The sequence below is a fragment of the Archocentrus centrarchus genome, chromosome 5 (assembly GCF_007364275.1).
Source record: "Archocentrus centrarchus isolate MPI-CPG fArcCen1 chromosome 5, fArcCen1, whole genome shotgun sequence".
NCBI lineage: Eukaryota > Metazoa > Chordata > Actinopteri > Cichliformes > Cichlidae > Archocentrus > Archocentrus centrarchus.
Window position 1 is genome coordinate 9,417,208 of NC_044350.1, and position 27,848 is coordinate 9,445,055.

Below are 27,848 nucleotides of genomic sequence, written 5' to 3' on the forward strand. Positions count from 1 at the left end.
AAGGGTCATGCCAGAAGACCATGAAATCTGGAGGAGCTTGAGAGAGTCACCAAAGACAAACAGGCTGGGATTGGCCTCCCTGTCCCGAGCCACCTCCTCCAGCTCATCTGGTGGAACCCCAAGGCGTTCTCACGCTGGAGACATAATTTCTCCAGCGTGGTCCAGCTATCCCCTGATAGTTGTATCACACCCTCCTAAAGATGGGGACCACCAACCCAGTCTGCCAATCTTGTGGCACCTCCCCAGATCCCCATGTGTCCAGAGTCCTCAGGAACTCAGGGCGAATCTCATCCACCCCACTGGCCCTGCCACCAAGGAGTTATTTAACCACCTCAGTGACCTCCCACCCAGTGATGGTCGAGTCGTCACCCTCGTCCCGAGACTCTGCTTCTACCACCACATCTCTTTTAATTTGAGCCAGCGATCAAGGTTTGAACTGACTTGACCTTGAGACTATCTGCATACGGGGCCAGTGGCGCAATGGATAACGCATCTGACTACGGATCAGAAGATTCTAGGTTCGACTCCTGGCTGGCTCGTAGTGTGTGTTTTTTGGCACTGACAGTGAGGTTCTCTTGAAAAGTTTGAAACATCTCTGTTAAGTACATGGTTCAGAATAAGCCCGGCTGAGGCTGGAAGCGAAAGATTTCAAAGAATCTGGAATGAAAACTAGTGAGAAATGTGTTTAAAGACCACAGAACAACTGCCAAGACACTACTGAATAAATTTACCAAGTTGGGAATTGTAGTCTCACAGAAGACATACATGAGAACTCTGCGCAGGAATGGACTGCAAGGTTGCAGAGCAAGAAAAGCTCCGCTTCTGCAGAATGTTGCCCCTGGTGAAGAGCTACCTCCAGAAGACCAAACTGAAAGTTATTGAGTGGCCTGCACAAAGCTCTGACTTGAATATCATTGAACACCTGTGTGGTAAACTGAAGACCAAGGGTCATGCCAGAAGACCATGAAATCTGGAGGAGCTTGAGAGAGGCACCAAAGACAAACAGGCTGGGATTGGCCTCCCTGTCCCGAGCCACCTCCTCCAGCTCATCTGGTGGAACCCCAAGGCGTTCTCACGCTGGAGACATAATTTCTCCAGCGTGGTCCAGCTATCCCCTGATCGTTGTATCACACCCTCCTAAAGATGGGGACCACCAACCCAGTCTGCCAATCTTGTGGCACCTCCCCAGATCCCCATGTGTCCAGAGTCCTCAGGAACTCAGGGCGAATCTCATCCACCCCACTGGCCCTGCCACCAAGGAGTTATTTAACCACCTCAGTGACCTCCCACCCAGTGATGGTCGAGTCGTCACCCTCGTCCCGAGACTCTGCTTCTACCACCACATCTCTTTTAATTTGAGCCAGCGATCAAGGTTTGAACTGACTTGACCTTGAGGCTATCTGCATACGGGGCCAGTGGCGCAATGGATAACGCATCTGACTACGGATCAGAAGATTCTAGGTTCGACTCCTGGCTGGCTCGTAGTGTGTGTTTTTTGGCACTGACAGTGAGGTTCTCTTGAAAAGTTTGAAACATCTCTGTTAAGTACATGGTTCAGAATAAGCCCGGCTGAGGCTGGAAGCGAAAGATTTCAAAGAATCTGGAATGAAAACTAGTGAGAAATGTGTTTAAAGACCACAGAACAACTGCCAAGACACTACTGAATAAATTTACCAAGTTGGGAATTGTAGTCTCACAGAAGACATACATGAGAACTCTGCGCAGGAATGGACTGCAAGGTTGCAGACCAAGAAAAGCTCCGCTTCTGCAGAATGTTGCCCCTGGTGAAGAGCTACCTCCAGAAGACCAAACTGAAAGTTATTGAGTGGCCTGCACAAAGCTCTGACTTGAATATCATTGAACAGCTGTGTGGTAAACTGAAGACCAAGGGTCATGCCAGAAGACCATGAAATCTGGAGGAGCTTGAGAGAGTCACCAAAGACAAACAGGCTGGGATTGGCCTCCCTGTCCCGAGCCACCTCCTCCAGCTCATCTGGTGGAACCCCAAGGCGTTCTCACGCTGGAGACATAATTTCTCCAGCGTAGTCCAGCTATCCCCTGATAGTTGTATCACACCCTCCTAAAGATGGGGACCACCAACCCAGTCTGCCAATCTTGTGGCACCTCCCCAGATCCCCATGTGTCCAGAGTCCTCAGGAACTCAGGGCGAATCTCATCCACCCCACTGGCCCTGCCACCAAGGAGTTATTTAACCACCTCAGTGACCTCCCACCCAGTGATGGTCGAGTCGTCACCCTCGTCCCGAGACTCTGCTTCTACCACCACATCTCTTTTAATTTGAGCCAGCGATCAAGGTTTGAACTGACTTGACCTTGAGGCTATCTGCATACGGGGCCAGTGGCGCAATGGATAACGCATCTGACTACGGATCAGAAGATTCTAGGTTCGACTCCTGGCTGGCTCGTAGTGTGTGTTTTTTGGCATTGACAGTGAGGTTCTCTTGAAAAGTTTGAAACATCTCTGTTAAGTACATGGTTCAGAATAAGCCCGGCTGAGGCTGAAGCGAAAGATTTCAAAGAATCTGGAATGAAAACTAGTGAGAAATGTGTTTAAAGACCACAGAACAACTGCCAAGACACTACTGAATAAATTTACCAAGTTGGGAATTGTAGTCTCACAGAAGACATACATGAGAACTCTGCGCAGGAATGGACTGCAAGGTTGCAGAGCAAGAAAAGCTCCGCTTCTGCAGAATGTTGCCCCTGGTGAAGAGCTACCTCCAGAAGACCAAACTGAAAGTTATTGAGTGGCCTGCACAAAGCTCTGACTTGAATATCATTGAACAGCTGTGTGGTAAACTGAAGACCAAGGGTCATGCCAGAAGACCATGAAATCTGGAGGAGCTTGAGAGAGTCACCAAAGACAAACAGGCTGGGATTGGCCTCCCTGTCCCGAGCCACCTCCTCCAGCTCATCTGGTGGAACCCCAAGGCGTTCTCACGCTGGAGACATAATTTCTCCAGCGTGGTCCAGCTATCCCCTGATCGTTGTATCACACCCTCCTAAAGATGGGGACCACCAACCCAGTCTGCCAATCTTGTGGCACCTCCCCAGATCCCCATGTGTCCAGAGTCCTCAGGAACTCAGGGCGAATCTCATCCACCCCACTGGCCCTGCCACCAAGGAGGTATTTAACCACCTCAGTGACCTCCCACCCAGTGATGGTCGAGTCGTCACCCTCGTCCCGAGACTCTGCTTCTACCACCACATCTCTTTTAATTTGAGCCAGCGATCAAGGTTTGAACTGACTTGACCTTGAGGCTATCTGCATACGGGGCCAGTGGCGCAATGGATAACGCATCTGACTACGGATCAGAAGATTCTAGGTTTGACTCCTGGCTGGCTCGTAGTGTGTGTTTTTTGGCACTGACAGTGAGGTTCTTTTGAAAAGTTTGAAACATCTCTGTTAAGTACATGGTTCAGAATAAGCCCGGCTGAGGCTGGAAGCGAAAGATTTCAAAGAATCTGGAATGAAAACTAGTGAGAAATGTGTTTAAAGACCACAGAACAACTGCCAAGACACTACTGAATAAATTTACCAAGTTGGGAATTGTAGTCTCACAGAAGACATACATGAGAATTCTGCGCAGGAATGGACTGCAAGGTTGCAGACCAAGAAAAGCTCCGCTTCTGCAGAATGTTGCCCCTGGTGAAGAGCTACCTCCAGAAGACCAAACTGAAAGTTATTGAGTGGCCTGCACAAAGCTCTGACTTGAATATCATTGAACAGCTGTGTGGTAAACTGAAGACCAAGGGTCATGCCAGAAGACCATGAAATCTGGAGGAGCTTGAGAGAGTCACCAAAGACAAACAGGCTGGGATTGGCCTCCCTGTCCCGAGCCACCTCCTCCAGCTCATCTGGTGGAACCCCAAGGCGTTCTCACGCTGGAGACATAATTTCTCCAGCGTGGTCCAGCTATCCCCTGATCGTTGTATCACACCCTCCTAAAGATGGGGACCACCAACCCAGTCTGCCAATCTTGTGGCACCTCCCCAGATCCCCATGTGTCCAGAGTCCTCAGGAACTCAGGGCGAATCTCATCCACCCCACTGGCCCTGCCACCAAGGAGTTATTTAACCACCTCAGTGACCTCCCACCCAGTGATGGTCGAGTCGTCACCCTCGTCCCGAGACTCTGCTTCTACCACCACATCTCTTTTAATTTGAGCCAGCGATCAAGGTTTGAACTGACTTGACCTTGAGGCTATCTGCATACGGGGCCAGTGGCGCAATGGATAACGCATCTGACTACGGATCAGAAGATTCTAGGTTCGACTCCTGGCTGGCTCGTAGTGTGTGTTTTTTGGCACTGACAGTGAGGTTCTCTTGAAAAGTTTGAAACATCTCTGTTAAGTACATGGTTCAGAATAAGCCCGGCTGAGGCTGGAAGCGAAAGATTTCAAAGAATCTGGAATGAAAACTAGTGAGAAATGTGTTTAAAGACCACAGAACAACTGCCAAGACACTACTGAATAAATTTACCAAGTTGGGAATTGTAGTCTCACAGAAGACATACATGAGAACTCTGCGCAGGAATGGACTGCAAGGTTGCAGACCAAGAAAAGCTCCGCTTCTGCAGAATGTTGCCCCTGGTGAAGAGCTACCTCCAGAAGACCAAACTGAAAGTTATTGAGTGGCCTGCACAAAGCTCTGACTTGAATATCATTGAACACCTGTGTGGTAAACTGAAGACCAAGGGTCATGCCAGAAGACCATGAAATCTGGAGGAGCTTGAGAGAGTCACCAAAGACAAACAGGCTGGGATTGGCCTCCCTGTCCCGAGCCACCTCCTCCAGCTCATCTGGTGGAACTCCAAGGCGTTCTCACGCTGGAGACATAATTTCTCCAGCGTAGTCCAGCTATCCCCTGATAGTTGTATCACACCCTCCTAAAGATGGGGACCACCAACCCAGTCTGCCAATCTTGTGGCACCTCCCCAGATCCCCATGTGTCCAGAGTCCTCAGGAACTCAGGGCGAATCTCATCCACCCCACTGGCCCTGCCACCAAGGAGTTATTTAACCACCTCAGTGACCTCCCACCCAGTGATGGTCGAGTCGTCACCCTCGTCCCGAGACTCTGCTTCTACCACCACATCTCTTTTAATTTGAGCCAGCGATCAAGGTTTGAACTGACTTGACCTTGAGGCTATCTGCATACGGGGCCAGTGGCGCAATGGATAACGCATCTGACTACGGATCAGAAGATTCTAGGTTCGACTCCTGGCTGGCTCGTAGTGTGTGTTTTTTGGCATTGACAGTGAGGTTCTCTTGAAAAGTTTGAAACATCTCTGTTAAGTACATGGTTCAGAATAAGCCCGGCTGAGGCCTGAAGCGAAAGATTTCAAAGAATCTGGAATGAAAACTAGTGAGAAATGTGTTTAAAGACCACAGAACAACTGCCAAGACACTACTGAATAAATTTACCAAGTTGGGAATTGTAGTCTCACAGAAGACATACATGAGAACTCTGCGCAGGAATGGACTGCAAGGTTGCAGACCAAGAAAAGCTCCGCTTCTGCAGAATGTTGCCCCTGGTGAAGAGCTACCTCCAGAAGACCAAACTGAAAGTTATTGAGTGGCCTGCACAAAGCTCTGACTTGAATATCATTGAACAGCTGTGTGGTAAACTGAAGACCAAGGGTCATGCCAGAAGACCATGAAATCTGGAGGAGCTTGAGAGAGTCACCAAAGACAAACAGGCTGGGATTGGCCTCCCTGTCCCGAGCCACCTCCTCCAGCTCATCTGGTGGAACCCCAAGGCGTTCTCACGCTGGAGACATAATTTCTCCAGCGTGGTCCAGCTATCCCCTGATAGTTGTATCACACCCTCCTAAAGATGGGGACCACCAACCCAGTCTGCCAATCTTGTGGCACCTCCCCAGATCCCCATGTGTCCAGAGTCCTCAGGAACTCAGGGCGAATCTCATCCACCCCACTGGCCCTGCCACCAAGGAGTTATTTAACCCTTGGATGAATGGACGACCAATACCTTCACTCTTCCATGAGTGGGGTCAAAAATGACCCCAATTAGAATCAATGTGGTTTTGCAATGAATTTGAAAAAATTTCTTTATTTTTGGTTAAAGGTGATTATATTTATTATATCTGGGTCAACAAAAGACTGGTTTTACATTTAACATGCTTATTTATAACTTTTTATAACATTTTTTCACAAGAAATAACATCGAAAATCTTCAAAAATTATTGTTTATCTATCTGTCTGGAGGTCAAAAAAGAGAATGAACATACATAAGACCACATAACATACATACATACATACATAGATAACACTGTCCACCCACATGTGCCCACACAAACATCTGTTCTCTATTCACTGTATGCAGTTGTGACAAACTATTTGCTTTTGGCTGTGACCATTGCACAGTGGGTCAATGCATTTCCAACACCAATTGGTGGCTTTGCAATCTTTGTTTCTTGGACACATCTGGCATGTATTTCTCTTCTTTTGGCCCTTTGTGCCTCTCTCCTGTTGCTGGTTTGCAGCTTTTGTCACTCCACACCTTCCCATTGCTTCAGTGATGTAGGTTGGTAGGTTCGAGGTACCTTCCAGTTGACCTTTCATGTGAGGAGTCACAGCTCCTTTGAGAGCTCTGTGAGGGAATGCTGCCATGTGTTGGTGATACCTGTGGAAAATTCAGGGCCCTGAAAAATGAGTAGGAGTTTAGAGTGGCTATATCAATTTTGTTGTACAGGTGTACCATGGGCCACCTCTGTGTCTGGAGCTTGCAGGTGTAGTTGCCAACCATCTGTCAACGGTATCTACACCCCCTTCGGTCTGATAGAAGAGGATTACTTCTGTTTTTTTCTTTTGGCTGTTTTCATCCACCATCTTGCTGTGGTGCATTGTGCTGAGAAGCAGAACATCCTTTCCCTTTTTTCTGACATAGCTGATCATGGTCATGCTGCCACTGAACCCAAATTCAGTGCTGTGGACCTCCCTCGACTTGGAAGCCTTCATCATTGGAGGGATGTCTGGCTTGTTCTGTCGCAACATTCCCATAATAGTCAGACCCTTCTCCAGGAGATGCTTTGCAAGAGGCACACTGATGAAGAAGTTGCCTGTGGTGATGTTGCGACCTGTGTGTCTGATTCCGCTGCACAACTGTGTTTTCCCCAAGATTCTTCTGGACTTCTTCCCCTAGTTGTCTCCCTGTGTACACAATTCCATCAGTTGCATAAGGGGTGCGTGCATCACAAACCCACAATATCTTTATGCCGTGCTTGGCAGGAAAAGGTCCTATATGTAGCAGAAAGGCTGTCATGTGGTCTGTTTCCAGTCGGGAGGCTCTGCTTCTCTTGTCATCAAAGCACAGCAAACGGTGAACATCTTCGAAACATCCAACTGACATTGTGGCCTTGTACATTGGGTTGTGTCAAAGTCATGGAGTTGATAAATGAAGATAATACTTGTATGCTGCTGTGTCAAACTGAATTCCTGGTGGTGAGACTGCTGTCACAGTTGGTAAGAATCAAAGGTTCCCAAAGCAAACCCTTGAGATTCTGTAGAAAATGCTTGGGGTCATTTTTGACCCCGCTTATGAAAAACTGGGGTAGTGACACAAAAACTGCAATTTCTTAAAATGTATAAAAACATTTTAAAAATTCAAATGGCCTCAAGTCACAAACATGTTTTATGAGGAATACCTGGAATATTGAAGTTTAAAAACTTTTAATTTCAGAGATTTTGAAGAATAACAACCCCCGGGGTCATTTTTGACGCCACTTATGCATCTAAGGGTTAACCACCTCAGTGACCTCCCGCCCAGTTATGGTCGAGTCGTCACCCTCGTCCCGAGACTCTGCTTCTACCACCACATCTCTTTTAATTTGAGCCAGCGATCAAGGTTTGAACTGACTTGACCTTGAGGCTATCTGCATACGGGGCCAGTGGCGCAATGGATAACGCATCTGACTACGGATCAGAAGATTCTAGGTTCGACTCCTGGCTGGCTCGTAGTGTGTGTTTTTTGGCATTGACAGTGAGGTTCTCTTGAAAAGTTTGAAACATCTCTGTTAAGTACATGGTTCAGAATAAGCCCGGCTGAGGCTGGAAGCGAAAGATTTCAAAGAATCTGGAATGAAAACTAGTGAGAAATGTGTTTAAAGACCACAGAACAACTGCCAAGACACTACTGAATAAATTTACCAAGTTGGGAATTGTAGTCTCACAGAAGACATACATGAGAACTCTGTGCAGGAATGGACTGCAAGGTTGCAGAGCAAGAAAAGCTCCGCTTCTGCAGAATGTTGCCCCTGGTGAAGAGCTACCTCCAGAAGACCAAACTGAAAGTTATTGAGTGGCCTGCACAAAGCTCTGACTTGAATATCATTGAACACCTGTGTGGTAAACTGAAGACCAAGGGTCATGCCAGAAGACCATGAAATCTGGAGGAGCTTGAGAGAGTCACCAAAGACAAACAGGCTGGGATTGGCCTCCCTGTCCCGAGCCACCTCCTCCAGCTCATCTGGTGGAACCCCAAGGCGTTCTCACGCTGGAGACATAATTTCTCCAGCGTGGTCCAGCTATCCCCTGATAGTTGTATCACACCCTCCTAAAGATGGGGACCACCAACCCAGTCTGCCAATCTTGTGGCACCTCCCCAGATCCCCATGTGTCCAGAGTCCTCAGGAACTCAGGGCGAATCTCATCCACCCCAATGGCCCTGCCACCAAGGAGGTATTTAACCACCTCAGTGACCTCCCGCCCAGTGATGGTCGAGTCGTCACCCTCGTCTCGAGACTCTGCTTCTACCACCACATCTCTTTTAATTTGAGCCAGCGATCAAGGTTTGAACTGACTTGACCTTGAGGCCATCTGCACACGGGGCCAGTGGCGCAATGGATAACGCATCTGACTACGGATCAGAAGATTCTAGGTTCGACTCCTGGCTGGCTCGTAGTGTGTGTTTTTTGGCACTGACAGTGAGGTTCTCTTGAAAAGTTTGAAACATCTCTGTTAAGTACATGGTTCAGAATAAGCCCGGCTGAGGCTGGAAGCGAAAGATTTCAAAGAATCTGGAATGAAAACTAGTGAGAAATGTGTTTAAAGACCACAGAACAACTGCCAAGACACTACTGAATAAATTTACCAAGTTGGGAATTGTAGTCTCACAGAAGACATACATGAGAACTCTGCACAGGAATGGACTGCAAGGTTGCAGACCAAGAAAAGCTCCGCTTCTGCAGAATGTTGCCCCTGGTGAAGAGCTACCTCCAGAAGACCAAACTGAAAGTTATTGAGTGGCCTGCACAAAGCTCTGACTTGAATATCATTGAACACCTGTGTGGTAAACTGAAGACCAAGGGTCATGCCAGAAGACCATGAAATCTGGAGGAGCTTGAGAGAGTCACCAAAGACAAACAGGCTGGGATTGGCCTCCCTGTCCCGAGCCACCTCCTCCAGCTCATCTGGTGGAACCCCAAGGCGTTCTCACGCTGGAGACATAATTTCTCCAGCGTGGTCCAGCTATCCCCTGATAGTTGTATCACACCCTCCTAAAGATGGGGACCACCAACCCAGTCTGCCAATCTTGTGGCACCTCCCCAGATCCCCATGTGTCCAGAGTCCTCAGGAACTCAGGGCGAATCTCATCCACCCCACTGGCCCTGCCACCAAGGAGTTATTTAACCACCTCAGTGACCTCCCACCCAGTGATGGTCGAGTCGTCACCCTCGTCCCGAGACTCTGCTTCTACCACCACATCTCTTTTAATTTGAGCCAGCGATCAAGGTTTGAACTGACTTGACCTTGAGGCTATCTGCATACGGGGCCAGTGGCGCAATGGATAACGCATCTGACTACGGATCAGAAGATTCTAGGTTCGACTCCTGGCTGGCTCGTAGTGTGTGTTTTTTGGCATTGACAGTGAGGTTCTCTTGAAAAGTTTGAAACATCTCTGTTAAGTACATGGTTCAGAATAAGCCCGGCTGAGGCTGGAAGCGAAAGATTTCAAAGAATCTGGAATGAAAACTAGTGAGAAATGTGTTTAAAGACCACAGAACAACTGCCAAGACACTACTGAATAAATTTACCAAGTTGGGAATTGTAGTCTCACAGAAGACATACATGAGAACTCTGCGCAGGAATGGACTGCAAGGTTGCAGAGCAAGAAAAGCTCCGCTTCTGCAGAATGTTGCCCCTGGTGAAGAGCTACCTCCAGAAGACCAAACTGAAAGTTATTGAGTGGCCTGCACAAAGCTCTGACTTGAATATCATTGAACACCTGTGTGGTAAACTGAAGACCAAGGGTCATGCCAGAAGACCATGAAATCTGGAGGAGCTTGAGAGAGTCACCAAAGACAAACAGGCTGGGATTGGCCTCCCTGTCCCGAGCCACCTCCTCCAGCTCATCTGGTGGAACCCCAAGGCGTTCTCACGCTGGAGACATAATTTCTCCAGCGTGGTCCAGCTATCCCCTGATAGTTGTATCACACCCTCCTAAAGATGGGGACCACCAACCCAGTCTGCCAATCTTGTGGCACCTCCCCAGATCCCCATGTGTCCAGAGTCCTCAGGAACTCAGGGCGAATCTCATCCACCCCACTGGCCCTGCCACCAAGGAGTTATTTAACCCTTGGATGCATGGACGACCAATACCTTCACTCTTCCATGAGTGGGGTCAAAAATGACCCCAATTAGAATCAATGTGTTTTTGCAATGAATTTGAAAAAATTTCTTTATTTTTGGTTAAAGGTGATTATATTTATTATATCTGGGTCAACAAAAGACTGGTTTTACATTTAACATGCTTATTTATAACTTTTTATAACATTTTTTCACAAGAAATAACATCGAAAATCTTCAAAAATTATTGTTTATCTATCTGTCTGGAGGTCAAAAAAGAGAATGAACATACATAAGACCACATAACATACATACATACATACATAGATAACACTGTCCACCCACATGTGCCCACACAAACATCTGTTCTCTATTCACTGTATGCAGTTGTGACAAACTATTTGCTTTTGGCTGTGACCATTGCACAGTGGGTCAATGCATTTCCAACACCAATTGGTGGCTTTGCAATCTTTGTTTCTTGGACACATCTGGCATGTATTTCTCTTCTTTTGGCCCTTTGTGCCTCTCTCCTGTTGCTGGTTTGCAGCTTTTGTCAGTCCACACCTTCCCATTGCTTCAGTGATGTAGGTTGGTAGGTTCGAGGTACCTTCCAGTTGACCTTTCATGTGAGGAGTCACAGCTCCTTTGAGAGCTCTGTGAGGGAATGCCGCCATGTGTTGGTGATACCTGTAGAAAATTCAGGGCCCTGAAAAATGAGTAGGAGTTTAGAGTGGCTATATCAATTTTGTTGTACAGGTGTACCATGGGCCACCTCTGTGTCTGGAGCTTGCAGGTGTAGTTGCCAACCATCTGTCAACGGTATCTACACCCCCTTCGGTCTGATAGAAGAGGATTACTTCTGTTTTTTTCTTTTGGCTGTTTTCATCCACCATCTTGCTGTGGTGCATTGTGCTGAGAAGCAGAACATCCTTTCCCTTTTTTCTGACATAGCTGATCATGGTCATGCTGCCACTGAACCCAAATTCAGTGCTGTGGACCTCCCTCGACTTGGAAGCCTTCATCATTGGAGGGATGTCTGGCTTGTTCTGTCGCAACATTCCCATAATAGTCAGACCCTTCTCCAGGAGATGCTTTGCAAGAGGCACACTGATGAAGAAGTTGCCTGTGGTGATGTTGCGACCTGTGTGTCTGATTCCGCTGCACAACTGTGTTTTCCCCAAGATTCTTCTGGACTTCTTCCCCTGGTTGTCTCCCTGTGTACACAATTCCATCAGTTGCATAAGGGGTGCGTGCATCACAAACCCACAATATCTTTATGCCGTGCTTGGCAGGAAAAGGTCCTATATGTAGCAGAAAGGCTGTCATGTGGTCTGTTTCCAGTCGGGAGGCTCTGCTTCTCTTGTCATCAAAGCACAGCAAACGGTGAACATCTTCGAAACATCCAACTGACATTGTGGCCTTGTACATTGGGTTGTGTCAAAGTCATGGAGTTGATAAATGAAGATAATACTTGTATGCTGCTGTGTCAAACTGAATTCCTGGTGGTGAGACTGCTGTCACAGTTGGTAAGAATCAAAGGTTCCCAAAGCAAACCCTTGAGATTCTGTAGAAAATGCTTGGGGTCATTTTTGACCCCGCTTATGAAAAACTGGGGTAGTGACACAAAAACTGCAATTTCTTAAAATGTATAAAAACATTTTAAAAATTCAAATGGCCTCAAGTCACAAACATGTTTTATGAGGAATACCTGGAATATTGAAGTTTAAAAACTTTTAATTTCAGAGATTTTGAAGAATAACAACCCCCGGGGTCATTTTTGACGCCACTTATGCATCTAAGGGTTAACCACCTCAGTGACCTCCCGCCCAGTGATGGTCGAGTCGTCACCCTCGTCCCGAGACTCTGCTTCTACCACCACATCTCTTTTAATTTGAGCCAGCGATCAAGGTTTGAACTGACTTGACCTTGAGGCCATCTGCATACGGGGCCAGTGGCGCAATGGATAAAGCATCTGACTACGGATCAGAAGATTCTAGGTTCGACTCCTGGCTGGCTCGTAGTGTGTGTTTTTTGGCATTGACAGTGAGGTTCTCTTGAAAAGTTTGAAACATCTCTGTTAAGTACATGGTTCAGAATAAGCCCGGCTGAGGCTGGAAGCGAAAGATTTCAAAGAATCTGGAATGAAAACTAGTGAGAAATGTGTTTAAAGACCACAGAACAACTGCCAAGACACTACTGAATAAATTTACCAAGTTGGGAATTGTAGTCTCACAGAAGACATACATGAGAACTCTGCGCAGGAATGGACTGCAAGGTTGCAGACCAAGAAAAGCTCCGCTTCTGCAGAATGTTGCCCCTGGTGAAGAGCTACCTCCAGAAGACCAAACTGAAAGTTATTGAGTGGCCTGCACAAAGCTCTGACTTGAATATCATTGAACACCTGTGTGGTAAACTGAAGACCAAGGGTCATGCCAGAAGACCATGAAATCTGGAGGAGCTTGAGAGAGTCACCAAAGACAAACAGGCTGGGATTGGCCTCCCTGTCCCGAGCCACCTCCTCCAGCTCATCTGGTGGAACCCCAAGGCCTTCTGACGCTGGAGACATAATTTCTCCAGCGTAGTCCAGCTATCCCCTGATAGTTGTATCACACCCTCCTAAAGATGGGGACCACCAACCCAGTCTGCCAATCTTGTGGCACCTCCCCAGATCCCCATGTGTCCAGAGTCCTCAGGAACTCAGGGCGAATCTCATCCACCCCACTGGCCCTGCCACCAAGGAGTTATTTAACCACCTCAGTGACCTCCCACCCAGTGATGGTCGAGTCGTCACCCTCGTCCCGAGACTCTGCTTCTACCACCACATCTCTTTTAATTTGAGCCAGCGATCAAGGTTTGAACTGACTTGACCTTGAGGCCATCTGCATACGGGGCCAGTGGCGCAATGGATAACGCATCTGACTACGGATCAGAAGATTCTAGGTTCGACTCCTGGCTGGCTCGTAGTGTGTGTTTTTTGGCATTGACAGTGAGGTTCTCTTGAAAAGTTTGAAACATCTCTGTTAAGTACATGGTTCAGAATAAGCCCGGCTGAGGCTGGAAGCGAAAGATTTCAAAGAATCTGGAATGAAAACTAGTGAGAAATGTGTTTAAAGACCACAGAACAACTGCCAAGACACTACTGAATAAATTTACCAAGTTGGGAATTGTAGTCTCACAGAAGACATACATGAGAACTCTGCACAGGAATGGACTGCAAGGTTGCAGACCAAGAAAAGCTCCGCTTCTGCAGAATGTTGCCCCTGGTGAAGAGCTACCTCCAGAAGACCAAACTGAAAGTTATTGAGTGGCCTGCACAAAGCTCTGACTTGAATATCATTGAACACCTGTGTGGTAAACTGAAGACCAAGGGTCATGCCAGAAGACCATGAAATCTGGAGGAGCTTGAGAGAGTCACCAAAGACAAACAGGCTGGGATTGGCCTCCCTGTCCCGAGCCACCTCCTCCAGCTCATCTGGTGGAACCCCAAGGCGTTCTCACGCTGGAGACATAATTTCTCCAGCGTAGTCCAGCTTTCCCCTGATAGTTGTATCACACCCTCCTAAAGATGGGGACCACCAACCCAGTCTGCCAATCTTGTGGCACCTCCCCAGATCCCCATGTGTCCAGAGTCCTCAGGAACTCAGGGCGAATCTCATCCACCCCACTGGCCCTGCCACCAAGGAGTTATTTAACCACCTCAGTGACCTCCCACCCAGTGATGGTCGAGTCGTCACCCTCGTCCCGAGACTCTGCTTCTACCACCACATCTCTTTTAATTTGAGCCAGCGATCAAGGTTTGAACTGACTTGACCTTGAGGCTATCTGCATACGGGGCCAGTGGCGCAATGGATAACGCATCTGACTACGGATCAGAAGATTCTAGGTTCGACTCCTGGCTGGCTCGTAGTGTGTGGTTTTTGGCATTGACAGTGAGGTTCTCTTGAAAAGTTTGAAACATCTCTGTTAAGTACATGGTTCAGAATAAGCCCGGCTGAGGCTGGAAGCGAAAGATTTCAAAGAATCTGGAATGAAAACTAGTGAGAAATGTGTTTAAAGACCACAGAACAACTGCCAAGACACTACTGAATAAATTTACCAAGTTGGGAATTGTAGTCTCACAGAAGACATACATGAGAACTCTGCACAGGAATGGACTGCAAGGTTGCAGACCAAGAAAAGCTCCGCTTCTGCAGAATGTTGCCCCTGGTGAAGAGCTACCTCCAGAAGACCAAACTGAAAGTTATTGAGTGGCCTGCACAAAGCTCTGACTTGAATATCATTGAACAGCTGTGTGGTAAACTGAAGACCAAGGGTCATGCCAGAAGACCATGAAATCTGGAGGAGCTTGAGAGAGTCACCAAAGACAAACAGGCTGGGATTGGCCTCCCTGTCCCGAGCCACCTCCTCCAGCTCATCTGGTGGAACCCCAAGGCGTTCTCACACTGGAGACATAATTTCTCCAGCGTAGTCCAGCTATCCCCTGATAGTTGTATCACACCCTCCTAAAGATGGGGACCACCACCCCAGTCTGCCAATCCAGTGGCACCTCCCCAGATCCCCATGTGTCCAGAGTCCTCAGGAACTCAGGGCGAATCTCATCCACCCCACTGGCCCTGCCACCAAGGAGTTGTTTAACCACCTCAGTGACCTCCCGCCCAGTGATGGTCGAGTCGTCACCCTCGTCTCGAGACTCTGCTTGTACCACCACATCTCTTAAATTCAGCAGAAGATTCTAGGTTTGACTCCCGGCTTATTTGCAGTGAGAGTGATGTTCTTTTAATATTTTGAAACATCTCTTAATATACCACATTGGTGCAGTCCTTAGCATTGTTGTCTCATAGCAAGGCAGCCCTGGGTTTACATGCCCCTTGGCCAAGCCCTTTCTATGTGGAGGTTATTTGCTCTTCTCTGCGTGCTCCAGTTTCCTTGCTCATAGTCCAACGGCTCCAGCCCATCCACCAACCCCAATAAAGATCTATGAAAGAAGATGCTCAGTCATCCAGGTAAGGAAATCCCAGAAAGCTGTTTCTGGAAGCACTGAAAACACTACGTCCAGAAAAACAGAACCCATTTTCTATAATTTATTACCTGGATTACTTGAGCATGCATGAAGACATTTTTCTGTCTTGAATGTTTTGGAGGATTAACTTCAAATTTAGTCAGAGATCACAGTGTGCCCTCAGCTGACCTTTTCAATGGTTCTCGAAAAGGTCAGTGGTATAATGGAAAACACGTGACTACAGCTCAAAGGTTTCTTGGTTCAGCTCCAGGTTTGTTGTTATGGCACATTTTTCATGTTGAAAGGGATGTTCTCTTGAATATTTTGAAGAAGTTTGAGTGAGACCTCATCTGACCTTTTGGTCATAATTCAAGAATTCATGATTTTATTTTTTCAGAGGAGAATATTTTGTGGTGATTTGTGTAATTTTATTTTTCTGAGTTCGTGGTCTGTTTCCTCGAGGTCTTATTGATGGACGCACAACTTCATGGTTGCAGTTCTTGGTGAAGTATTAATTTCAATTGACTGTTAACCTTTTCAGAAATGCTCATAATCTGTTATGTGAGCCCTCTCCAAATGAGCTCAGTACATCACAGACCAGGATTTAGTCCAGGTACTCAACTGATAACACATGTGACAACAGCTCAGAAGATTCTGTGTTTGATTTGTGATTTAGATCAGTCTGCAACACTAACATGGGAACGCCTGCACTTACTATTAAACAAGAACATTTTGTGCTAAACTTGTAATGCATGTTGTTTGCATGGTGTGTCACTTTTCCACTTAAATATTTAATTTTTACTGTTCTGTTTACAAAAGTACTTTGATGTTGTTGTAGGTATGCTGAGCTGCAGACATACACCAAGCTGGACTTTCAGCCCATAGAGAATGGTTACTGTGACATAGTTGTTGAAAAACCCACTGTTTTCATGAAGCTCGATGCTGGTGAGTAACAAAGATCTGCTGGTCTGGATTCACTTTAAAGCCCTGCAGTAAAAGCAGAAAGCTGGAATTATTTAACTATTGATATACCCAAAGTAGAATTCCACTGAAACTGGTGCTTATCAAAAAAAACAATTGAATGCTGCCATAATGTATTGACAGGCATCTTTCTGGCTGCCTCTCGCAAACAGAAGAATTGACCAGTAGATAGGTGGGGCTTTTGTGCTCATAGCCACAGCTGTATACTTTAGATGACCATATTAGGGCTATCCTTTCTCTATGACATTATAGAGATCTGAGCATAAACAACTGTTTGAAAGTGTAACAGCATGTAAATATAATAATATATAATTTTTTTTCTAACAGGGGTGAACATGTACCACCATTTCTGTGACTTTGTCAATCTCTATGTCTCCCAGCATATTAACAACTCCTTCAACTCAGATATCAACATTGTCATGTGGGACACGGTGGGTACCCAATTCCTACTGCTGCTTTTTCAGTGGTGGTTTTAATCTACAGTAACATACAAAGATGTTAATTCATTCTTTTTATTTAAGCTAACATATTGTGGCAAGCTCAAGCGGATGAAGGAGACAGATCTTAGTCTAACTTTGCAGTTTCTGTACTGTCTAACTACAGAAATGCAGCTTTATTAAGATGAAACAAAGATACACCCACAAATAGGAACAGTTGCCCAAGGCCATTAGCTGCCACAGCTCTCTCAGTCATGGTGGCCCATTACTAGCCACCCTCAATACCAGACAAACATGTTCAATTCACATTACAAACTAATGAAAACAGTGCAAGACCAACACAACATAGCTGGAATAACTGATATAACACTGGAACTCAACACAGGAACATCAGCATGAACAGTCCCACGAGTCTTTGCTCTGGTGGCACCTGCCTCTTGGCCGCCACAATATTGTACAATTAATGAAACATAAACATGTTAATCAGATTCTAAATGTTTGTCTTGCTGCACCTTTTTTTTTTTTTACCACCTTCAGAGATTAAAGCAAAAGAAGATAATGTCTTAGATATTTATGCCACTCTCATATTTGTTTGTCAGAATGAAATACCAGGCTAGATTTTCCTGTTGTATTTTTTCCCATAAATTTGTAAATGCCTCTTATAGAGTTAAAAAAAAACTGGCAGGGAGAAGGAAAACAATGACCTTTCATCACAAATTGCACAGTGCTGCAGGCTGCCACATAATAGTGTGGTAATAAATTTTTGTATAAAAGCAAAACTTCAAAAGAAAAACAGATGACTGCCTCTGGTGGTGCTAGAGGCTTAATGTATGCTTAATTTGGATTTTATTGCTTTGTTTTTTATTTTTGTTGTGACTTTGATTGAATCAACATTTGTTTTCTTTTTAATATGTCTCTCCCAGAGTTTTTATGGTTATGGAGATTTGTTCAGTGAAACGTGGAAGGCCTTCTCAGAGTATGACATCATCCATCTGAAGACCTATGACTCAAAAAGAGTAGGTATAATCTCTTCTCTAGGAAACCATACATGTTTTACAAGTTCTGGAAAACAAGATGGATGGATGGATATAATTTGGAGTTAGACCAATTTATCAGCAGGCTGATATTGTTGGCCAATATTCACTATGTTCTGATCTATTGGCATTAATAACGGCCAATAAATGAAAATCAATAGAGCAAAGACGAGATGGGAAAAACACTCTTCAGCCATATTAAGAGTTTTGATGTTGCATAGTTTGCCCACGAGAGGGCACGCTGCAACTTCCCTGTTGGCAACAAAAGTGTTGCAACTTCCCTGTTGGTAACAGGGAAGTTGTGTTTGGAATGCTACAAACACAACAACCAGTTGATCCATGTAGAGTCAGGTAAAGTGTAAACAAGTAAATAAATCACAACACTCAACAAATGTTTGGGAAATCTGATTATGTTTCATGTGTCTGAAAAGAAAAAAATCCTTGACATTGGAATATTGAATTGTTAAGTCACCAAATATTTCTTGAATTTCTTTACTTGAATGATGGAGCATGCATCAGGACCCTATTCCAGAAAACAGGTTTAGCTAAAAACTCTGGGTTTGTTAACCCTAAAATGAGGGACACTTTTCCAGAAAGCGAACTAACTTAAACCAAGTCAGATACTGGGGTAAGAGACTCTGTGAACCTAACCTGGTGGCTTGCAGGTTTAATCCAAAAAACTCTTTGACTTCTCCCCTCCTGCTTCACCGGAACCATCTGTCTGATACGCTGATTCATTTCCTCATTCATAAAGTTGCTGTCAGAGCGATTTGCAGACGTTTATGCTTTTACAAGCACTGAAATCCCAGTTAGACATTTGTTTATTTTTTGTATGTAACATGAGCACTTTTGTTCACTCGTCAATAGGCTATAAGGACAGAGACATGACCATTTAATTGTTTAAATAATTATTAGGTAATAGTTTAATCTATTGATGGAATAGCAACCTCACTTTATATATATTTTTTAATGGAGAATTTCATTATTTCTGCCATTAAATATGGATACCAGGGATAAAAATGAGTAATGCGATTTAGACAAAAACTGTTTTAATGTTTCCCAGTTTAACCGTTTCTAATCTGATCTAAGCTCAGCTTCATTGATAGATGACGGCTCTCTGACAGCCACAGCAGTTACTGTTAAAGGTTAGAGGTTAGTCATATTTAGCTGAAAACATGCAGGGCACCTTTCCAAGTCTGTAATGTATGTAAAGTTTTACCAATAATGGCAAACATGTTATAAGAAATGTCTCAGCTTTATACACTTAAAATATGTCACTGCAGTTTTGGGAGGATTAGCCATTTTAATTCAAGAATGCAGATCGTGTCGGGAAAAAATAAGTCATTATGAACAGATCCGGACAGGATGAGTTAGGAAGTGACTGAAGCCTAAACTGGATATGGGCCTTATCAGGTCTGAACCCGTGATTGTGATCCATTTGGATCCTCCTGCTGTGCAAGTGGACTTGGGCACGGTTTGTTGATACGTTGATCACCAATTTTCAGTGATTTTCAGTGGAAAACATGTCGAGATTCATACTCTGAATTTAGACACCATAACTTTCAAAATGTTGACAACATTTAAATCTGTAAATATATTTAGTTCAGTTTTCAAGTCTTAAAATCATTTAGCCTTATCTTCAGTCAAACATTCACAGCATCTCAGTGCAACGGATAACACATCTGACTATAGGTCAGAAGATTCTAGGTTTGACTCCAGGCAGCCTCTGACCATGTAATCACTCTGCTGACAATGACGTTCTTTTGAAACAGCTCTTTTAAATGTAGCCAGACATCCCAGTGTGACCTCACTTGACCTTTTGGTCAGCTGTGGTGGAAGCCAGTGGTGCAATGGATAGCACATCTGACTACAGATCAGTAGATTCTAGGTTTGACCATTGGCTGGCTTGGAGCATGTGGTCACTATGTTGACAATGAAGTTCTCAGAAACATCTCCTTAAAATGTAGCTAGAGATCACATTGTGACCTCACTTGACCTTTTGGTCAGCTGTAGTGGGAGCCAGTGGTGCAATGGATAAGACATCTGAGTGGGATGTACTCAAATATTTTAAAGGATTGAGTGTGACCTCATCTGACCTTTTGGTCAATAACTCAAGAATTCATAATTACAAGTATTTCAAACGGGTCATGAAATGATGTGATTTTTTTTTTTAATCTAAAGGGACCGTGTTTCACATTTTGTATTTTGTTTTTTTTCAGAGGAGAATTAACTTGTGAGATGCAGTTGCTAAATTATGGTACAAGGAGGTGCTTCAATCCTAGAGGACAAATGTTAGAAACTGTTATTTTTGTTTCTTGTATCTGAAAAGAAAAGAAGACATCTCCAATATTGGAATATCCCATTTTTAAATCACAAAATATAGTAATGTATCATTCATAAAAATCCTATATTGGTCATGCTTTAATAACATTGTCATGTCACAAAAAAATGTCCTAAAAGAGCTGAAAATCTGGGGTGGTTGATTAGGTTTTTCTGACATGGTAGTTCAGGATAGTGTTGTTACAGACCCCCTTAAGAATGCATGCATGCATGTAGATGTAATTGTATCTGCTTGTGATCTGTTCCCGTTTGTATATAGGTCTGTTTCAAAGATGCCTTCTTCTCCCTTCTCCCAAGAATGAGATATGGCCTTTTTTACAACACTCCTCTTGTAAGTTATGTTAATGTGTGTGCGTGCGTGTGTGTGTGTGTGTGTGTGTGTGTGTGTGTGTGTGTGTGTGTAACCACTGAAATGTTTTTCATATATGTATTCGCTTTAAGAAAATTGCAGTGTCACGTTTTCAAAACTATGTATATATATATATATATATATATATATATATATATATACACATATATATATATATATATGTTCTGTCCTAACTTCTAGCACAGTGATATCTGGTCTAGTCATAAACATGCAGTTTAGGTCAAATATTTATGTAATGTATTCAAAGGCTCAGCAAGTGCTTATGTTATTTAAATGATAATTCCAAGGAGATTACTACAAAGAGGATCCCACATAAATATGTGTTGTCCTGTGGTTCCAGCCTTGAGGTGTGAAATATTGATAGGTCAGCCTCAAGCTGCTTTAGATTGCCCCTGCTTCACATCATGTTTATTTCATGTGCTCACATTTACAGCTGCAGTGTAGCAGTGTACAGATGTGCGATATTCTAAAACCTGAGAAATAATACGATATTCATTCCAGGGAGATTAGGAAACATGCATACAGTTGTCAGTTTTTTTATTTTTTATTTTTATCATAGTTCAGCGCAGTAGTGTGATGGTATGGCCAGATTCAATTACCTTTAATTCATTTCAAATCACAGAATAGGTTTTTATTTTAAATGCATGACTGCATTCACATTCTAGTACAATATTTGATATTGAACAGTTAACAATATAGAATGCAAATATTAGTGAAATTGACTCTTTATATACTGTATTGATGGCAGATCTCAGACTGCTACAGTGAAGGAATGTTTAGGGCATTTTCCCAGCATGTCCTGCATCGACTCAACATCCCACAAGACGAGCCAAAGGTAGGAAGAACATCTTTAAGGAAACACATCAGTTACTTTGAATCATATTTGTATGAGATGGATGCAGAATTTAACACCTTTATAATCCAATATAGTTGTAATAGAGTAATAAAGGTAGTAATAAATTCAGTCTGTGATAAGCTTTCCCTGAAAGTATTTTTCAGATGTTGTCACAGAGGTTATGTTACATCCCAGGAACCCAGAAAATGGCTGTGTTCCTATGGGAACTGAGACCAGTCAAAAGTTTGGACACACTCAGGTGAGTGTGTCCAAACTTTTGACTGGTATGACTGGACTCTTTAATAAATCCCCCAAACTATTATTTTAATTACTAATTTTGCTTTTTTTTCTGTAATAGGTGATATTCCCAACAGAAATAAGCAAAAAAATTCAACTTGACTGCTCACCATCTAACCTCTTATAATAGATGACAGCATGGTGACACTGAACTATTGAAACACACTGAGCAGCAGCAGCTGTCACAGATTCACCAAGCACCCGAGTTTTGATGGCAGAAAAGGCTTCCTGATTCTGATATTGAGTTCCTATGAAAGCATTCAGATGTTTCTTGCGCACAGATCACACTGCAACTGAAACCAGCTAGGAATATTTTTTTTCTGCCACTCAAAAGCTTGTGTGCTACCACATTTGTGGACTTACTATTTGCATTAACAATAAAGGTATTGTTTCTTGAGCCAGCCCGGAGTGAGCTGACCACTCAGAGCAGACTTTTAGGGAGAGCGGTGGCCTGCCTGCATTTTTTTCTGTGACAATAAATCGTGACTGAGCTCCTTGGTGGTCCAGTAGGTAAAATTTGGTTCGCTCATTGCCGTGTCTTGGTTTTGGTTATTTCTTCTCTTTCCACCCTAAATTGAACTACTGTATATTAAGGTTTTTAATTTTCTGTAAAGTAGTTACAGGAGGATACAGCATGTCTGATGGTGTGGGTGTGTGGTTGTTCAGGCTGTAAGAGCAGATAAAACATTTTGGGTAAAGGATGGCCTCCTTGTGAGGGATTTATTGCCCCAGGTTAGGATTGTGTCTGTTTGTTTAGTCTTTGTCTCTTGCTACTCAAAGAGAGGGATGGTGGGACTTTTGTCTTCTCTGCTGAAATAGCAAGCCAAAAGACTAACAAAAGCACAAAAGTTGTTGCACATATTTTTAACGAGTAACCTGTAGCTTTCTGTTTTTACAGTAAACGGGAATGTGTGTCAGCAAATAGCCCTCTGCTGGATGTGTCGTTAATCTTCTGCAGCCATAGTCTTCCTGATAGTCTAGTGGTTAAGATTTGGTGCTCTCACTGCCATGGCCTGGATTTAATTCCCTTAGCAAAACTGTCTATTCAACCATACCTCTAGTTTGTGGAAGCGTATTACACTCATGGAAGCCTAAATGTTGTCAGTTGAGTTTCACGCCTATGTTGTGGATGTGCACTATGCACTCTAATAGGAAATCTTTAGGAATAAAGAAAAGAACCATATTCTTAAATATTCAGAAAGTAACATTCAGAAACATCTGGACCAGACTCTACAGAAGTCCATGATTGATGCCTTAAACATGTAGACCATGATGGCACCTCTGCTTTTACACTGACTGTCCTCCATCATTTATCATCTACAGCGTAACGTGACCAGGGCATTGACTTATACAGTAGTCGATTGGTTATTGGATATCAGTTTGAGGGCATCAATGACCCTACCCCCATCTCAACTCCCACCTCAGCCCAACCTGATACACTGCTTTCTGAAAGAGTACATGCATAACTGTATACTGGCAGTGCCGTGCACTCACCTCCTTATTCACCTCCTTCATCTGTAACTCTCCAGACCTCCTCCGTAAGTGCTTTATGGTGCCATGCTTCAAGTGATTGACTGTATCTTTATGACCAGCAAGGCCCGATAACTTCTTCCTTCCTGTGAAGCAGCTCATTGGGTATTCATATTCTTCACTGGAAATATGCTAAGAGGCTTTTCAGTGAGACACGGGGCTGTGGGCGATAGCAGGCTGGAAACTGAATGAGAGGTCTTCCCGGCCCTGACCCTCTTCCCAGCTCTTCCTTTCATCACTAGATTAATGACATCAGCCAGAAACTCATGCTGCTCTCCTTTATTGTGTCCTATTAATTGTCTACCACCATCCCACTCCTTCTATCTCACCTCATCATAATTTGCTGTCTTCTGGTCAGAATGGTGTTTTTTCCTAATACTCTTTGAAATATATTTGAAGAGAAATCGGGCCTATAATTACACTGCATATAAAATTAGCGCTTTGGTGTAGTAGTTTGGTTTATTGTATTTAGATAATTTCATTGGTTTGAAGTTCCTGCAATTATTTTGATTTAAAGATAGTGAAGGTTTGATCCTTACTGCTTAATTTAATATGTTACAGTTGGTGACCCCTCCAAAAGTCTATATACTATTTCTGAACACAAGATGGCAGTAGGAGACTAGGAAAGAAAATATCTTGGCTGACTATTTAAACTAATAAGATTATGTCAGAATAAAAAAAAATCTAATTGTCACATTAAAAAAAGGGACTCTAAATGTGATTTTAGACAGTTTAGATTAACCACTGTGCAGTATGTACATTAATTTGTATGAGCACCATGTTTTCCCAGCTGCCTATCTTTTGTTTGTCCTTGGCTGATTGTTTATTGGATGCATTGCTGTTTCCAGGAGGGGCGTGTTCGTGTCACCCTGCTTGCACGCAGCACAGAATACAGAAGGATACTAAACCAAGTGGAGGTGAGTCCAGCACCACCATCCCTCTCTCTTTCTGCCTCTTTGCTTCCTTGTGCCTGTTCTTCACTCTGCAGGACAGGTGGCACAGAAGTCTCCTGTTCTCTACCACCTGTCCTCCTTTTCCTTTCTCTTTGTCTTCTCTGTCTTTTGTATTTCTTTCTTTACTTTATACAACTCCCTCACACCTCCTCCTCCTTCCGCCATCGATTTACTGTCCACCTCCGTTAAGTGCCTATTTAAAATCTTATTTGTTATAAACAGTATGAGTAAAAAAGGCTTGTGATTTAGATTGTCACTGTCTATATTCTTTTTGCTGTCTCACTGATCACAGAACCTGTTCCTTTGTTGTTGTTACAGCTGGTAAATGCCCTCAAGACTGTGCCTTTACTGGAGGTCAATGTGGTAGACTACAAATACAAGTGAGTTATAAAGCGGTCGCTACATGACTTCAGAAACCTTTCACTGCTGCTTAGCATTGGTCACCACACATTCTAATACAGTTGTGTATGAGAATAAAGAAATTGTTTACATTGTCACAGTGACTGATGTGTAACTCACTGTCTGTCTTTCAGGGATGTTCCCTTCCTGGAGCAGCTGAGGATCACCCACAACTCTGACATCTTTATAGGAATGCACGGGGCTGGTCTCACCCACCTTCTCTTTCTCCCTGACTGGGCTGTCATCTTTGAGCTGTGAGTGACATTGTCCGTGTGTGTGTCAACTATACGCGCGTGTGTGTGTGTGTGTGTGTGTGTGTGTGTGTGTGAGTAAAACCCAGGTGGAGCACAGGCGCAGGGAGAGCAATTTGTTTGGCAGCGTGCTCTGTCCAAAGTATCCCTCAGCCACTTGGTGTATGACTGTGAAATACTGCCTAATTAACCAGACTCTCATCACACCTGGCAATCCTCAGCGAAGGAGCTGCTTGAAATATGTGTGTGTTTGCCTGTGTGGAGAAACAGAGGGAGTGTTTGGTGTAGATTTTGGAGGGTGACACAAAGGAAGAACCACTGTGTGCACTGAGAGAGAAAGAGAGAGCGAGAGAGATAAAAATTGAGCTAGAACGAGGGAAAGAGAGGCAGATCGAGGAGAGCAAGAGATAAAGTGTCTGCATCCTTCCCTCCTAGATATAACTGTCAGGATGAGAGCTGCTATCGAGATTTGGCTCGGCTGCGGGGCATTCGATACGTGACTTGGCAGAAAATGGACAAAGTGCTCCCACAGGACAAGGTAGGGGAAAGTCCTGTATACACCATTAGCTTCCCAGCACCTCAGCAACAGCTTTCTTAATTCATCTCACCTGTGTCACATAAGTATACACACACATTTAACCTCACATGTGCACAATGAATTATGTGCAGTTATTGGTGCAACAGGACAAGTGTAAAGACTTCTTTCCTTTCTTATTATGTCTAACAGCGAGGACAGCCCAATATGCTCTTATTTTGTGTTTCTCACAGATCTTCTCTAATGCTTCTCTCAGGGTCACCATCCCACCCTTGGGGATCATCCGAAGTTTACCAACTACTCCTTTGATGTGGAGGAGTTCATGCGCCTTGTGCTGGAGGCAGCCGATTATGTCATGCACCATCCTAAATGGAAGCGCCATGTCCTTCATGATGAACTCTAGAGTGTCTGTGAGTGGAGTGAGGGGGGCACCCAGACGTCTGTCTGCTGAAGAACTTTAAACTTTAACCTGCCGTTTTTCTGTGATGGGAAAAAAAAACCTCTTCACAATGGCAGAGTATTTGTTAAGGTATCTTGAAAAGTTACCTCATTTACCAGTGAATCACAGTGGTGCGGCAAGGTTTTTTGTCACGTCCTGTCTGCTGCATTGACAGGTCTGGATGAATGAAAACAGTATGGCGGACAGCTCGAATTTGAATGGCTTTCCCTGCCTCTATTAGTGTCAAATCAGTTAAAGGACTAAGCGTGTGTAGTGGAACCATCTGGAAAGCAATAAGATGTGTCCTATGCTTCTTCATTACCTCCCTGCGTCTGCTTCATTCCACGTCGCCAAAGTTAGCAAATGAGCAGCTGTTACGACATTCCTTCACATACGACGTCTTGTCCCATTTGATCAGTGTCACATTGATGGGAGCCTCTAGAGTTGTTGACAATCACACTAGAGTTTCTGAGCACATCCAGCATAAACCAGTCTAATATGCTGAGCAGTGCTCACATGCTGGATTCACACATCCAGTTAGTATCCTGATTTTTTTTTAAATCATGTGGTTTTAAGTTACGCTCGCACCACAATCACAGTCACTAAGTCTAAATGATAAGAGACAGTATGTGAGTCAGTCCTCCTGCCATGATGTACTTTCTGTTATATCAGTATTAATGTTCATATTTTTAAATACAGGAAACTTTTAGCACAGTAATAGTACATGCTACATTCATGTATGTGTATCTAAAGCTTAACACTCCAACTTAATGATATGGATTGTATCTGTTCTTGGCTGAAAAGCAAAAATATTTAACTGGCTTTGTGGATCTATTTTTTGCTGTTGGATCTTTATTTAAATATGCGCTGGTTCTTTAATATTTGTCAAATTTATTATTTAAAAATATGTTGTGCTGGATTGATGGAATACCGTTTGATGCCGATGCCTGTTTTATTATAAATTCCTTTGCATTTTATCAAAGGAAATGTCAGTATCATTATGGGCAAATAATGAGACTGCTGCTATTATCTGTCACCTTTTCCAGAGACTTCTGAATGCTGTTAGTTTTATATTTTACAATAAAATTGTCTGAAAGGAAATATTCACAATTTGCATGCAGCCTGGTGCTATGCACAGGAGTATTTTGAGTGATCAGAAGATAATTTTCATATTTCTTGGCCTCTCTGTGAGCGTGATGTTTTATTTATTGATAAGACTGTGTTAGACTCCGTCATACACCTTTGGTCGGGGCTTTCCTAGACTTGTAGACGATTTCATATTCAAGAGCCGTGTAATACTTTGAAATAAATAATTCTAAAAAAAAAAATTCTGAAGCATGTCTTTGTGTCTATCCAGGCCATATTAGGCATCAGAGATTTAATTCATCTTAATTTAATCAATCACCTTTTGAAGTCTGACCTTGGGGGGGGGGGGACTGAAGCCTTGCCAGTTCTTGCTGATGCCAGACAGCTCTTTGCTGTGGGTTTCATTATTTTAGTGAGTTCAGGTCTAAGGAGGGAAAGGGCTCTTCGCAAAAGGGCACTTGTTCAGTTTTTACTGTCACAGTAATAAATCTGGATGACCTCAAAAACTACCCGAGTTATCCGGGTGACGCATCGTGGCCACATGGGGGCAGTACAACACCACACATGAGGCCAAATCGTCAGCCCCGCGCTGTGTGATCGTTCCTGACAGACTTGGTTCAACGGTGTAGACACTGAGAATAATTTATTCACAAACATACCCAGTGGGTCACAAGGAGACAATATTTGTTCAAAAGCGTTTGCTTCAATATCCCAGGTTTGCTGTCAGCAGTCGTGCTCCTGCGTGTTCTTTTCGGAT

At 44.0% G+C, this 27,848-nt stretch overlaps 1 protein-coding gene and 12 non-coding genes across 15 annotated transcripts in view; all 13 read left to right on the plus strand.

Annotated features, from left to right (window-relative positions):
* eogt (EGF domain-specific O-linked N-acetylglucosamine (GlcNAc) transferase) overlaps positions 1–27,292 on the plus strand; it is a 40,333-nt gene extending 13,041 nt beyond the window's left edge. For all 3 annotated transcript variants that reach the window (XM_030728555.1, XM_030728556.1, XM_030728557.1), the window contains 10 exons: positions 16,443–16,549; positions 16,913–17,016; positions 17,946–18,038; positions 20,656–20,727; positions 21,515–21,601; positions 24,277–24,345; positions 24,700–24,761; positions 24,915–25,034; positions 25,467–25,569; positions 25,823–27,292. In XM_030728555.1, coding sequence (XP_030584415.1) covers positions 16,443–16,549; positions 16,913–17,016; positions 17,946–18,038; positions 20,656–20,727; positions 21,515–21,601; positions 24,277–24,345; positions 24,700–24,761; positions 24,915–25,034; positions 25,467–25,569; positions 25,823–25,969 — 964 coding nt within the window. In that variant the 3' untranslated portion in view covers positions 25,970–27,292. The remainder of the gene's footprint in view (positions 1–16,442; positions 16,550–16,912; positions 17,017–17,945; positions 18,039–20,655; positions 20,728–21,514; positions 21,602–24,276; positions 24,346–24,699; positions 24,762–24,914; positions 25,035–25,466; positions 25,570–25,822) is intronic.
* Positions 467–539, plus strand: trnar-acg (transfer RNA arginine (anticodon ACG)). The gene has a single exon. It is a non-coding gene; the product is annotated as a tRNA-Arg (tRNA).
* On the plus strand, positions 1,410–1,482 carry trnar-acg (transfer RNA arginine (anticodon ACG)). The gene has a single exon. It is a non-coding gene; the product is annotated as a tRNA-Arg (tRNA).
* trnar-acg (transfer RNA arginine (anticodon ACG)) lies at positions 2,353–2,425 on the plus strand. Its single transcript has one exon. It is a non-coding gene; the product is annotated as a tRNA-Arg (tRNA).
* trnar-acg (transfer RNA arginine (anticodon ACG)) lies at positions 3,295–3,367 on the plus strand. Its single transcript has one exon. It is a non-coding gene; the product is annotated as a tRNA-Arg (tRNA).
* On the plus strand, positions 4,238–4,310 carry trnar-acg (transfer RNA arginine (anticodon ACG)). The gene has a single exon. It is a non-coding gene; the product is annotated as a tRNA-Arg (tRNA).
* Positions 5,181–5,253, plus strand: trnar-acg (transfer RNA arginine (anticodon ACG)). The gene has a single exon. It is a non-coding gene; the product is annotated as a tRNA-Arg (tRNA).
* On the plus strand, positions 7,923–7,995 carry trnar-acg (transfer RNA arginine (anticodon ACG)). Its single transcript has one exon. It is a non-coding gene; the product is annotated as a tRNA-Arg (tRNA).
* On the plus strand, positions 8,866–8,938 carry trnar-acg (transfer RNA arginine (anticodon ACG)). The gene has a single exon. It is a non-coding gene; the product is annotated as a tRNA-Arg (tRNA).
* Positions 9,809–9,881, plus strand: trnar-acg (transfer RNA arginine (anticodon ACG)). Its single transcript has one exon. It is a non-coding gene; the product is annotated as a tRNA-Arg (tRNA).
* trnar-acg (transfer RNA arginine (anticodon ACG)) lies at positions 12,551–12,623 on the plus strand. Its single transcript has one exon. It is a non-coding gene; the product is annotated as a tRNA-Arg (tRNA).
* trnar-acg (transfer RNA arginine (anticodon ACG)) lies at positions 13,494–13,566 on the plus strand. The gene has a single exon. It is a non-coding gene; the product is annotated as a tRNA-Arg (tRNA).
* On the plus strand, positions 14,437–14,509 carry trnar-acg (transfer RNA arginine (anticodon ACG)). Its single transcript has one exon. It is a non-coding gene; the product is annotated as a tRNA-Arg (tRNA).
* Positions 27,293–27,848: the final 556 nt, after the last annotated feature.